The sequence below is a fragment of the Mus caroli genome, unplaced genomic scaffold (genome assembly GCF_978045245.1).
Source record: "Mus caroli unplaced genomic scaffold, Mus_caroli_1 scaffold_10, whole genome shotgun sequence".
NCBI classification, from domain to species: Eukaryota; Metazoa; Chordata; class Mammalia; order Rodentia; family Muridae; genus Mus; species Mus caroli.
This window is the reverse complement of record NW_028227265.1, coordinates 11,704,930-11,718,773: the sequence shown is the minus strand read 5'-3', so window position 1 is coordinate 11,718,773 and position 13,844 is coordinate 11,704,930. Positions and strand designations below refer to the sequence as shown.

At 46.6% G+C, this 13,844-nt stretch overlaps 1 protein-coding gene across 1 annotated transcript in view; it reads left to right on the top strand.

Moving 5' to 3' along the window:
* Hsd17b2 (hydroxysteroid 17-beta dehydrogenase 2) overlaps nucleotides 1–13,844 on the top strand; it is a 61,167-nt gene that overhangs the window by 24,259 nt on the left and 23,064 nt on the right. Inside the window, exon 2 of the mRNA XM_021169405.3 lies at nucleotides 12,708–12,920. Within this exon, the coding sequence (XP_021025064.1) occupies nucleotides 12,708–12,920 (213 nt within the window). The remainder of the gene's footprint in view (nucleotides 1–12,707; nucleotides 12,921–13,844) is intronic.

Here is a 13,844-nt window from a genome sequence, read left to right as displayed (position 1 = left end):
TAGCTCTACTCCAAATTTTCCTTCTGAATTGGGAAATGGTTAGTAGGAACATGTGAAAAAAATCAACAGGGCTATTGAAAAAGAAAAGGCCTGGGTCTGGGGAGATAGCTTAGTTGGTAGAGGGTTTGTCCAGTAGCACTGAAGCTGCCAGGCACGATGGTACAAAGTTGTAACCCCAGCACCATGGAGGCAGAGACAGCCAGGTGCCTGGGGCTCAAAGGCCATGTGACCTAGCCTGCTTTGCCTGGAAGAGACTATATATCTCATTGTGATAGTCCATCAGATTGCCATCTTGTCAGCCTTTAGAATCGCCATGGAAACACATCTCTGAACGCGTCTGTGAGGGAATCTAGGCAATCTAGATTAGTTATTCGAAGGTGGGTATAACCCACTCCAATCTGTGGTCTGGATTGAGCAAGCTAAGTTGTAACATTCATCTGGCTCTGCTTCCTGACGGTGGCTGAGGAGACAGATGAGAGCCGTTTGTTTACCACATCTGGACGTGGGATGTGGGACTATACCAGTTTCTGTAGGCAATGGCAGAAAACAATACAGCATAAAGGACATAAAGACCAAGAGCTACGTGCCTACCAGCAAACAACAAGTCTTGGATTGGTCTGATGACATCTCAGGGGGAAATTGAGTTGGAAGTCCTGACTGGCTTCCACCTGCTAACATTGAGGAGCTCTGTACCCCCCTCCCCCACCAATCTTGGCTAGGTACATCTGGAATTCGGCATGTGTCAGCTGGTCACACACAGAGCCCCCACCTCCATCAATTTTGGGGACATCAGTAACAGGAGCCATGTACATTGTTGCTTAGCCGATGTCACGTGACACTCTTGTGTATACCTGTGCTATATAGAACATGGAAATATGATGGACATACGGCCATGTTGTGATGCTAGTTTCTGCTACATTTGAGAATGTGCATCTCTGGTGAGTGGCAATGTGGGGACCAGTGGAGTGGAGCTGAGCATCCTCCACCCCCGTGTAATGTACACAAGAGGGAAAACAGAGACAAACAGGGAAATCTTTGGATTGGAATGTGTGTGGTGGGGTACTGAATGACGGTGAAGACTTCGAGAAGGTTCTGGGTGATCGATAGGTGGGCGTCATTGCACAAGAAAAACAAGGAATTTTCCACCATGAAGCAATTGAGGAGATAACCAGCGAACAATTGGCTTTAACTGGAGAAGGGCGGGAAGATTTCAAGCTTCTGGGTATCTATTCGCTTTTACCGACTTTCAGTTACTATAATGAAATACTGGAGACAATCAACTTATAGAGAGGAAAGGTTTTGGATGTTTTGGAAGGAGTTTTCAATCATAGCAGCTTGGCCCCACTGCTTTGGGGTTGGGGTGTGTACTGGCTAGTTTTGTGTCAACTTGACACAGCTGGAGTTATCACAGAGAAAGGAGCTTCAGTTGAGGAAATGCCTCTATGAGATCCAGCTGTAAGGCATTTTCTCAATTAGTGATAAAGGGGGAAAGGCCCCTTGTGGGTGGGGGCCATCTCTGGGCTGGTAGTCTTGGGTTCCATAAGAAAGCAGGCTGAAAAAGCCAGGGGAAGCAAGCCAGTAAGAAACATCCCTCGATGGCCTCTGCATCAGCTCCTGCTCCCTGACCTGCTTGAGTTCCAGTCCTGACTTCTTTCAGTGATGAAATGTATGCTGAATAAACCCTTTCCTCCTCAACTTGCTTCTTGGCCATGATGTTTTGTTCAGGAATTGAAACCCTGACTAAGACAGGATGTCACATTGAGAAGGAAGTCCGTGGTAGAGCAAACTGCCAACCTCATGGCAGGGGTGAAAGGGAGAAAGGACGGGAGAAAGGAAGAGGGACAGTATCACACAAATCCCTTCTAGGGCATGACGCCATGACTAAAGATCTCCCTCTAGGCTCATCCACCTCTGCATGGCAGATTTTTACCACCAGATGACTGAGGGCAGAGTGCCGAGCCTTTAATACACACATTGTGGAACATTCCAGATACAAACTACAGCGTCATTTCTTGTTCAAATCCAGCCAGGCAAGGCATGTGGCTCAGCTGGCACACAAAACAAGTCTACTGGTGTCTGCCAGCAATTCCCGCAGGTGGTAGCAGGAGAATCAGAAGTTCAAGGTCATACTTGGCTACATCTCAAGTTTGAGGCTAACCTCCACTATAGGAGACCTTGCCTTAAAAACAGCATCTAACTGGACCACATCGGCTGCTTGGGGTTGTTTTTTTGTTTTGTTTTGTTTTGTTTTGGAGAAGACCATTTTATTCTTAGGCTGGCACAGAGGTAGGAGGGAGTGAGGCAGGTGGACCCCTTCCTGGGCTGCTGGGATTTGGCACAGTGGCCAAGTCTTACAGGTGAGAGATACATTCAGCCAAGCCTTGAGGGCAGGTCTGGGATTTTTCCAGAGCTGGATATTGGGTGCAGTGACTTCTGGAAGGGTCCAGGGGTATCTCTCAGGTCCTGGGCTCAGGCATTGACCCTTTGTTACCAGTACACAGTTAGTTTAGTGGCAGCCTCCGGAAAAATAATCAGAATTCCTCGGGGTCTTTGCAGGGAATGTCTAAGAGGATCAAAAACTGGAGCTGGGGACAGTCACATTGCTATACCCTCCATGACATGGCAGAGAGGGGCCTGCTGGAGTTTGGTCCTGTGGCCCATAGTGGCCACACAACACACGAAATTTGGCTACACAATAGGCTGACACTGAACAAAGAGAGGTTCCTGTCACCACCTTCCAGGAACTCAGATCCAAGGGTGGAAGCCACAAGTGAATTCATTACTGGATTCCAGGGTGGACTGGACACTGTTCTCAGGAGGGTGACCACTAGAAACTGGTTAAAAGTAATCTTAAAAATTTCCAGATTGGCTGGCTGACCCTTGGGATGCAGAGGCAGGTGGACCTGTGAGTTCGAGGCCAGCCTGCTACACAGAACAAGTTCTAGGACAGCCAGGGACACACAGCAAGAGCCCACCTCAAAACGAAAACAAAGCCAAACAAAACCAAAATATTTCTGAATGAACTGGGTTTGGTGTCTTACATCTTTAACTAAGCACTTGGGATGCAGAGGCAGGAGGATTTCTGTGAGTTTCAAGCCACTTTCAAAAACCCTGTTTCAAAAACAAAACCAACAATGGAAAGAAAGAAAGAAAGAAAGAGAGAGAGAGAGAGAGAGAGAGAGAGAGAGAGAGAGAGAGAGAGAGAGAGAGAGAGAGAGGAAGAAAGAAAGAAAGAAAGAAAGAAAGAAAGAAAGAAAGAAAGAAAGAAAGAAAGAAAGAAAGAAAGAAAGAAAGAAAGAAATGGAGCCAGCAGTCCTCACCACAGAGCTGGTCCACGTGTGTGTTTGTGTGGCTGTGCCCCAGGGCGGACCATGGCTGTCTGATTCTCACCGTCCCCCCACCCTCCATGTCTGTCTGCCTCTCCTAGGCTCCTCCACCGGTGTGGGGGTCACACGTGTGTACTCACGCTCATGCGGCAAACACATCCCCACCGTGCAGATCCTTATCAGTTTTGTTTTGTTTTTCTGAGACCGGGTCTCCCCGTGCAGCCCTGGCTGCCCCCAAACCCAGAGATCATCTTCCCGCCTCTGTCTCCTGAGCACGAGGATTAAAGGCTTGTGCCACCTTGCCTGGCTCCTTTACATTTTAATTATTTTCCTTTTCCTTTTTCTTTTTCTTTTTCTTTTTCTTTTTCTTTTTCTTTTTCTTTTTCTTTTTCTTTTTCTTTTTCTTTTTCTTTTTCTTTTTCTTTCTCTTTCTCTTTCTCTTTCTCTTTCTCTTTCTCTTTCTCTTTCTCTTTCTCTTTCTCTTTCTCTTTCTCTTTTTCTTTTTCCCTTTTTCTGACAATCTTGTTATGGGACCCTGGCTGGCCTGACCCTTATTGTGGAGGTCAGAGGGACCGCAAGTTTGTAGCATTCGCCCTTACAGCTGCCTACAGAGTTCTGGGATCACAGGCATGCATTGTGTGTGCTCTTTCCTGACCTCCAGAGATCTCTCAGAACACCCAGTACTGGAAGTCCTGTCCTGGGGATGCTGGAGGGTTGCGGATTGGGGATGGGGGTGGGGTGGGGGTGGAGGATGGGGGTGGGGGGGTAGGGGAGGAGGAGCATGGCACATTAGTACATCTTTGGAGGTATGCTGGTTTCGGCTGCTTGTTTTATGCCGGGGCTGGAAGTATGCTTATGCGCATACACAAAGCCACTGCATTTGGTCCTTCCAAAGAGCAGGCATGGGCGCTCAATACTGGCACTGCAGATGTGTCCAGGTGTCAGCCCTTTGTGAAGGGGGCTGGGGCCACTGTTGCTACTTTCTACCCCACCCAAGGTGCTCAAGGAGAGCGTGCTTCACAAAGAGAAGGTCAGGTTTCAGCAATGACTCTTGCTCATCCCCTCTGTATGCACATTGCTCTCTCGGCATCTCAGCTTCTCGTATTTTCACAGGAATAAGAAGGTTATGGGAGAATTATTCAGAAAGTTCACGCCACAGGAAAAGGACCGTTTACAAAGTAGACTTGAAACTGTAGCTGTTTTCAAGGTTTTCACTAAGCTACTGTGTGTGTGTGTGTGTGTATGTGTACGTGAGGTGAGGTGTGACACCTTGCTATGTGGAGCTCAGAGGACAGCTTGTAAGGCTTGGTTCCCCAGGGATGGAACTCGGGTTCTCAGGCTTGGTGGCACAGCCTTTATCCACGGATCAATCTTCTCAGTCCAGCTATTAGCATCTCCTCAGAGTGTTACAAACAAGGGAAGTGGGTGTCTAGCGTCTGCTCCTCCTAGAGCAAGAGCTGAGTCTAGTCTGGGCCTCAGGGAAGTCTCACTGGTGTTTTAGTTTTTATCTGTCATCTTAGGATCACTTAACCTACATAATGAGGAACAAGCAGTGTCCACCCAAGGGTGGCAATCTTCGCCGATTGCCCAAGTCTCAAACTCAAGGGAGGGAAAGTTCTTTCTTCATGCATTTCCCACAGACTCCCAACCACACAAACAACTCTCAGGAGATGCCCTCATTAAAGGGGACAATGCCTTTCAGGGCCCTCAAGTCAAAAGTGCTCATGCTCAGGGCAGGTCACACCACAGAAATGTTGGTGACAGGGATAAACTTTGTTCCCAGCTGAGGGGATGACCACAAGGAGTTTTATTTATTTATTTTTTTAGGCCAGCTAATGATTGCCCCTTCTGTGATGAATTGAGGCATATCTTTGAAATGCAGTGTGTGTGTGTGTGTGTGTGTGTGTGTGTGAGAGAGAGAGAGAGAGAGAGAGAGAGAGAGAGAGCTCGTATGTGTTCCTGTTTGAGAGAGTGTCTGTATGGGAGTGTGTAAGTGTATGCTGTGTGTGTGATTGTGTTTAGAGACCATAGGAGCCATCTATCTGTTTGGCTTTCGTTTTCACTTTTTTTTTTTTTTTTTTTTTTTTTTTTTGGTAAAGGTTTCTTACTGGCCTGGAACTAGGCTAGGCCAACTGGCCAGCAAAGCTCCAGGACTTGCTAGCTCCCCCTCTGTCGTGCTAAGGTAAAAAGTGTGCACAACTCACCTGGCTTTTGGTTGTTGAGTCAGGATCTCACTCTGAAGTGTGAGCCGGCCTAGAACTTATTATTTAGCCCAAACTGGTTACGAACCCCCCAAGTGTTGAGATTAGGACATGAGCTGCCATGCCTGGCTGCAACTCTTGGCTCTTTCTTGTGGGTCCCAGGGATTGAACTCTGGTCCTCAGACTTGCACAGTAACCATTTACCTACCATATCCCAGCTCTCTGTGACAATCGACAATCAAAATAGAAACCATCGTTGTTCCAGAAGCTAGAGATAGTCAATGAAGGCTCAGCCTGGGATATATACACAGGCTTTTAAATTCTTGTCTTTGGAAGCAGTTCCCGAGGGAGCCTAAAAGCACACATTTCGCCCCACAGCTCCATATCCAAAAGCTGCATGCATTCCATTCAAACATCCTGGCTCCAAGAACTCCCAAGCCAGTGCCAAGTACCCTTTGGTTAAACTAAACACTTCGTCCTCAGAGTTCAGTTTACTAACATACCTCAGGCTGGGCTATGTTGTCTACTGACTGGCTCATACAGCGCCCCCATGTGGCAGTGGGAGGGATACGCTTTGAAACTTGATAAATTCTTTTGTCCATCTTTAAAAACATATGCTACTTGAGAATGTCCTAGGTTCATACGATAGTTACATAATTCTTTACATGCTCAACTCCTTCTGTGTGTCCAGGTCACTTCATCTCTTAAACTCAAACTCATGGCTAGGCAAAGTTACTTTTCTTCAATTACTATTGTCAGATGTATGCATAGGTGTATATATATATATGTGTGTGTGTGTGTGTGTGTGTATGGGTATGTGTTTATGTTTATACGTGTATGTGCATATGTGTATATGTATGTGTGTATATGTATATATGTATATGTGCATGTATATATGTATGTGTATATGTATCTATGTGTGTGTATATATATGTATGTGTATATATATATATACATATACATATATATGTATGTATATATATATTTCAAAGATTAAATTAAGAAAAGCACAAATAAGAATCTAGGGACACAGTCAGGGATGTAGTGAGTCAGATACGGGAAGGAAAAACACAGACAATGAAGGAGACGGTTGAGCAAGGTGTGCCCTGCCACAGAACAGAGTGCACACCACTCTTATGCAAGGCATCAGAAACTCCAAACAGCCGAGAGACTGAAGTTAAGGTGAAGAACAATGTGACCTTGGGTAAGCAGCAGGATTGAAATTGTTCTGTTTTGCTGTTTCATCATTTTACAAGCTACAGTTTAACCGATGGGATAAAAGTATATCCCAGAAGGGACACAATCCAGAACGGAGAGGACAGGAGAGGACAAGGCCCACACTCAGAGAAGTTATTGGCAATTACAGATGCCAAGAGAGGGAGAGTCAGTTTTCCTTAAGGGTGTGGCTCAATGGATTGGTTGTGCTTCAGTGGATCGCCCTACCCAACAGTGCATGGGCAGCATGGATGAAACTTTGCTGGGTTAAAATAAAGAAGGGCGGGAGATAGGTGGGCCAGGAGGGAGAGTGGATCTGGAAGGAATAGGGGAGGGTGAACAGGATCAAAATCATATAAAATTCTCAAAGACATAATAACAAGTGTTACATGGCCATTTGGTATTGGACAGATAATTAGGGGTTGATCCTTGAGAGGGAGGGGGAACATGGAAGGAGTTGGAGGGAAGGGACGTGAGAGGCGGCCAGAGGGAGGAAGGGGAAGGAGAAGGGGATGTAATTATGTTTGAATTAAAGTCTATTTTAAAAGTTATAAAATAAAGTAAGTCAGGGCTGGGGAAAATGTTGGCAACGTTCCTTAATTTTCAACCTATATAAGGAAACCTTTGGACTGTGTGAACACGCTAAGTGTGTATGTTACAGAACAAAGACAGGGCCAAAACTCTTCACCATCTTGACAACAAACACCACCATGTCAAGGCATGCTGAGAGCACATAAGACAAGTAAGGAATATATGACAGTTACCTCAAAAAGGAAGGTAGAGATGAACAGATCCATAGGTGTATGTGCGTGGGTGTGTGTATACGTATGTGTATGAAAGCATGTGTGTGTATGTGTCTCTGTGTGTGAGTGTGTATATGTGTGTGTGAGTGTGTATAGGTGTGTGGTTGTGTGTGTGTGAGAGAGACCATGTGTGTGTTTGTGTTTGTGTGTGAGAGTGTATGTATGCGTGAACATGTGTGTGTGTTTGCGTGTGTGGCTGTGAGAGCATGTGTGTGTCTGTGTGCAAGCATGTGTATCTGCGTGTATAATATGTGAGTGTGTGTATATATATGTGTGGTGTATGTATATGTGATGTGTGTATGTGCCCTGTGTCTGTGTGCGAGGGTGTGTGGTATGTGTGCTTGGTGTATGTGAGTGTGAATGTGTATATGTGTGTGCATTCAAGAGCATGTATGTGTGGTATATGTGGGTGAGCATGTGTATATGTGTGTGATGTGTAGTAGATGTGTGTGTGAGCATGAGTATGTGTGTAAGAATGTGTGTATGTGTCTGTGTGTGAGAGTATATGTATATGTATGTGACTGTGTGTATGGTGCATGTGTGTGTGGTGTGTGTATATGTGTGTGAGAGCATTGTGTGGATGTGTCTCTCTGTGAGTGTGTGTATGTGTGTGGTATATGCATGTGTGAGCATGTATATGTGCTTGTATGTATGTATGTATGCATGTATGTATCTTTGTTTGCTTGTAAGTGTGTGTTATGTGTGTGTGTTGTCACTTTTGATTCTTACAAGCTTTTGGAGGAACAGTGAACTGATGAGGTGTTATTTTCCACCACTATAACTTAGTTCATAGTCAACACATTATTTCAGGAGATCATCTGTTGTCATAAGCAAGAGACACACACAACCTTATTTCAATTGCACCAATGAAGCTAGAGTGCAGGGTATTTTCATGACTAACCTATTTTCATCAATTCACTGAAGATCTCATAGGTGCACACAGTCTGTTTTGATCTTGTAGGGAATTTAAGTGAAACAGCAGAGAGCAGAGGTGCCTAAGGAGGAAACACCCAGGATAGGACGGGTTCATCTTAGGTGATTGACACTTCATGCTTGTAAAACTTTACACACACACACACACACACACACACACACACACACCCTTCTTTCCCTATTCTGGGCATTGAATCTAGGGCCTTGAGCATGCTAGACACATGCTCTACCACTGAGCTATAGTCTAAGCCTCCTCCCTCTCTCCCTCCTTCCCGTTTAGACAGACTCTCACTGAGTTGCCCATTCTGTGTTGAGCTGGCTCTGCACCCCAGAGGTCTGGTCCTTTCTGTCTTCCTGCCCTAGTCTCCACAGTAGCTGCAGTAACGGGTCAGTATCACAGGACAGTTCTGTCACCGTACAACTCTTAATTCTTAAAGATTCCTGACAATTTACATGTTTCCCTCTGGCATATCAGGTTTTCTCCCTTCCCTTCCCTTCCCTTCCCTTCCCTTCCCTTCCCTTCCCTTCCCTTCCCTTCCCTTCCCTTCCCTTCCCTTCCCTTCCCTTCCCTTCCCTTCCCTTCCCTTCCCTTCCCTTCCCTTCCCTTCCCTTCCCTTCCCTTCCCTTCCCTTCCCTTCCCTTCCCTTCCCTTCCCTTCCCTTCCCTTCCCTTCCCTTCCCTTCCCTTCCCTTCCCTTCCCTTCCCTTCCCTTTCTTTCCCCTCTCTACCCCTCTCATCCCATCCCCTCCCCTCCCCTCTCCTTCCCCTTCCCTACCTTCTCTGTCTCTCCCCCTCTCCCTTCTTTCCTTTCTTCCTTCGACATGGGAATCCTTACATGGCTGTCAGTGATGCCCACTGGCACCTGGCAATCATACTGTGATCTTGCTTAGGAAAGACTGTTCTGAGCAGTCTTTGTACACAGTCTGCCCCATTGTACACAACTCTGAGAAAACCCTGGGCCTTCCTGGACTGGCTTGACTCAGGAGCATAGAGAGGTTATCTCATCTCAGCTTCCCAGCTTCCTGCTCTCCTAAGGTCTGCTGACCTCTGTGTGGCTTCTGGGCCACCGCACAGATGAGAATCAGGGCATTCTCGCTGTGAGGTCAGCACAGCAGGGTGTCCACTACTGTGAGGGCCAGAGCATGTCACGTATGACACGCTAGGACTTCTGAGCAGCACTGGGCTCCTGACTGCTCAGGTCAGCCTAGGAAAAGGCTGACTAGAACCTTATTTTCCCCCATGAGGAGGTGGAGGCTCCAGATGGCTTGGTACACTCTCCACGAGGTTCATCATGGACGACAGAGTCACATCACTGTTCATTATTAAAGGAAGTCAGGACAGGAACTCACACAGGGCAGGACCCGGGAGGCAGGAGCTGATGCTGAGGCCGAGGAGAGGTGCTGCTTACTGGCTTGCTCCCCAGTGGCTTGCTCAGCCTGCTTTCTCATAGTACCCAGGACCACCAACCCAGGGATGGCACCCACCCACAATGGGACAGACCCTCCCCCACTGATCACTAGTTGAGAAAATGCCTTACAGCTGGATCTCATGGAGGCATTTCCTCAAGGGAGGCTCCTTCCTCTCTGATGATTCTAGCTTGTGTCAAGTTGACACAAAAGCAGCCAATACATAATAGAACTACATTTTCTGCTTCCTTTTCCTCCTCCATCCACACCTTCCCATGAACCTTCCTTGCTGTCTTTCAAGTTTATGACCTGTTTTGCTTTCATTGTTGTATGTATGTATGCATGCATGCATGTAGATAGATATGTTCCTAAGTACCTAAGTATAGCCTCCTCACTCTGTGTATGTTACTTGTGTGTATCTGCCTTTAGGGTTAAGCTTGCATAATATTTTCTGTTCTCCTCCCAGGGAAGGCGATTTCTCTTGCTCTCAGCATCCCTTAGTTGGCTGTAGTTCTTTGTAATAGTAGGCATTTAGTTTTAAGACAGGGCCTTTCTCTGTAGCTCAGGTCAGTCTGAGACTCATTATGTAGCCTGACCGGGAACTCGTAGCAATCCTCCTGACTCAGCTCAGTTCACAGCCTTGTGCTGCCATGTTCACCATTTTGTTTGCTTTTTAGAGACAGGGTTTCTGTCTGTAAGGAGTCAAATAGCTCTGGCTGTTCTGGAACTCACTCTGTAGACCAGGGTGTCCTTGAACTCACAGAGATTCACCCCACTTCTGCCTTTGGAGTGCAGGGATTAAAAGTGTGGGCCACCACAAACCTGGCTCAGTCCAACTTATTTTTAAAAACAGACTTCCAGAGCTTAAACTCAGCACTGTACAAGCACTTCACAGACATTAGTCTATCCAACCTCTCTGTTAGGCCCATTCTGTAGATCTGGAAGCTTCCACTGAGAAGACTACACAGGCAAGGGGAGGGGCAGGTGAGCACCTGGCCTCAATGCTGAATTTCATCACAGCTGAGCATAGTGGTCTCGCACAAACAGGCTTTTGTAATCCACTGGCCAGGTGGCTCAGTAAGATGGTAAAGGTGCTTGTAGTGCCAGCCAGGAAACCCCAGTTCAAACCCAGGAACCCCAGGAAAGGCAGAAGGGGGAGGTGATTTTACAAAATGGTCTCTTGACCTCCACATGCATGCTATGACACACACGACCACAATTTTTTTTAAAAAAAAAACGCAGTGGCCAATCCACAGGAGTCTTTATACATGGGAGAGGCCATTCTGCATGGTTATTGCAAGGGTCACCCAGATCAGGCAGGGACAATTGTAGAAGGGAGCACACTTGGTTCAAGTAGCCTGCACGTATCTCAGGATGGGTCATAAGGGGTGACCTGGTGGCGCAGATGAAGGGTATCCCAGGACCCACGGAAAGGGCAGAACCTTTACCAAAGTTGGGTATATGTTGCTGCAGTTTATCAGTGGGACAGGCATGTCAGTTAATCAATAATGAGGCACAGAAGGGATTCGGAGGCTCTGGGTCTGACTTTATCCTAGGTGAACAAAGGACGTTCCTGAGTCTCATCTCACCCGTATGGGGAAGGGGCTTCCTTATTTTTTGGAGGGGGCTTCTGGGTTATCATAGTTGGCTTTTTCACACTGACAAAAGAAACTTGGGGAAGAAAGGATTTACTTTCCAGGTTTACACTTCCAGATCACAGTTCCTTATCAAGGGACGTCAGGGAAGGACTCAACACAGGAACCTGGAGTACGAACTGAAGTCAAGGCTATGGAGGAGTGTTGCTTATTGGCTGGCTTGCTCCATATATCTTGCCCAGCCTGCTTTTCTATCCAACCCAGGACCCTCTGTGCAGAGGTGACAGTACCCACAGTGGTCTGGGCCCTTCCACATGAATCACCCACTAATGGAAAAAATGCCCCTCAGACATGCCCATGGTCTAGTCTGATGGAGGAAACATCCCTGTTGAGACTTACTCTTCCTAGCGTCCACAGACCAGGCAGGGACTGTGCCATTAGCCTGTCTCCCCAACCATTTTATATTGACTTCTAATTTTTCAATATCTTATTTTTGAGACCGTGAGTTACCCAGGCAGGCCTTGAATTTGCAATCCTCCTGTCTCAGTCTTCCAAGAAACTATAGTCACAGCACTGGGGCACCACGCCCAGCTGGAAGGAGGACCACAGTTGTGAGTCACTTCCCAGAGCAGGAGAGGGGGGGGCAGGAGGATTTCATCCTCCTGTCTTCACAGTTTATAACTCACTCCTGCTCAAGGCTGGGCTCTCCCTGGGACCTTTCCTGGTCTAGGTAGGTCCCAAGCTTATGAGGACGGCTTTAAGGTCATTCTCTGCTCTGAGAACTGTGGTCAAGGTCAACACCTTGAACTCCTTTACCTGGCATGCATGTATGTATACATATGTATGGATGTATGTGTGTGTATATATACACATACATCCATACATACATGTATCACACATGCATAGGTGTATATACATACACATACACATACATAATGGCTTTCCTTGCCACATTCATTTTTTTGCCTGTTACCCCTGAATCACCATCCTCCAACCCCCTTTCCATGTATGCTCACTAAATTTTCTACCAACATCTCTTCTTTCTTTACATAGAGTTAGTTGTTTGTCTTAACATCCCCAGCTATTTCTTAACAGCCTATCTATATTTCTCAGGCTCCCTCTCTTCAGGGAGCAGAGATCATCATAAACATCATGTGACGTTATCCTCATGAAGCAATCTTGCCTATTGCATTGGTTTGAACTCACCCTGTTGTCTCAACTCTTGCAGGTGCTGATTCCGGTTTCGGTCACGGTTTGGCCAAGCACCTGGACAAGCTGGGTTTCACAGTGTTTGCTGGAGTGCTGGATAAAGAGGGCCCGGGAGCAGAGGAATTGAGAAAACACTGCTCTGAGCGCCTTTCAGTGCTCCAGATGGATGTCACCAAGCCAGAGCAGATAAAAGATGCTCACAGCAAAGTCACAGAGAAGATACAAGACAAAGGTACCAACTTCCTTGTTTCCTCCTCGCCCCACTCACCAAACCCAACATCCCAACATGAGATGAAAGTTAAGATGGTGCCATCAAGGGGTTAAACAAGTGTGAGTCCTTTCTGAACTTCCAAGTCCATGACCAGGGGGTGGCCATGTCTGGGTGCCTCCAGCCCAAAGTTTTATTATTGCAGTTTACTTAAGGACAGTTTCTGAGGCACGAGCATCATGTGTGTGTGTGTGTGTGTGTGTGTGTGTGTGTGTGTGCATGTACATACAGGTCAGAGGTCAAAGTCAGGTGTCTACTATCACACTCTGCCTTGTGTTTTTGACACAGAAGAGCATGTTGTTTCGACCAGTCTGGTTGGCTAGCAATCCCCTGGGATCCCTCTCTTTCTCCGCTAACCCCTTAGTGCTGTCATTACAGCACGGCTTTTGTGGGCATTGGAGAGTCAAACGCAGGTCCTTAAATGTATGCACTAAGCAGCTTAACCAACACCCTATCTCTCCAGCCCCATCAGCAGCTTTTAGTTTTTAAAGCTCCCTAGGTGACATTAATGTTTGGTCAGGGTTGAAAAACTAATTCACACTAATTCCTTCCAAAGTTATGCAGCCCACCTGGCAACATTCTTCCTTAGATCAGGACCTAAACACACAGAATTGTCTTCCAAACATTTCCACTCATATCCCAGAGGTTCGACCTCATCGAGTTCAGAGCTGACCTTGTTATCTTCCCCGCCAATGCCAGCCTTGTTTTGTAGCTTAGGGATTATTATAGAAAGGAAATAAAAGAGTCTGGAACAATGCAAGAGGTGCTCAGGAAAGGCCACTCTTTCCCCCAACTCAGCATTTAGAACAGTGAGTTACTCATAAATGCAGTGGTTCTCAATGGTTCCAATGTGACCGTTTAATACAGCTCTTCCCATTGTAGTAAAGC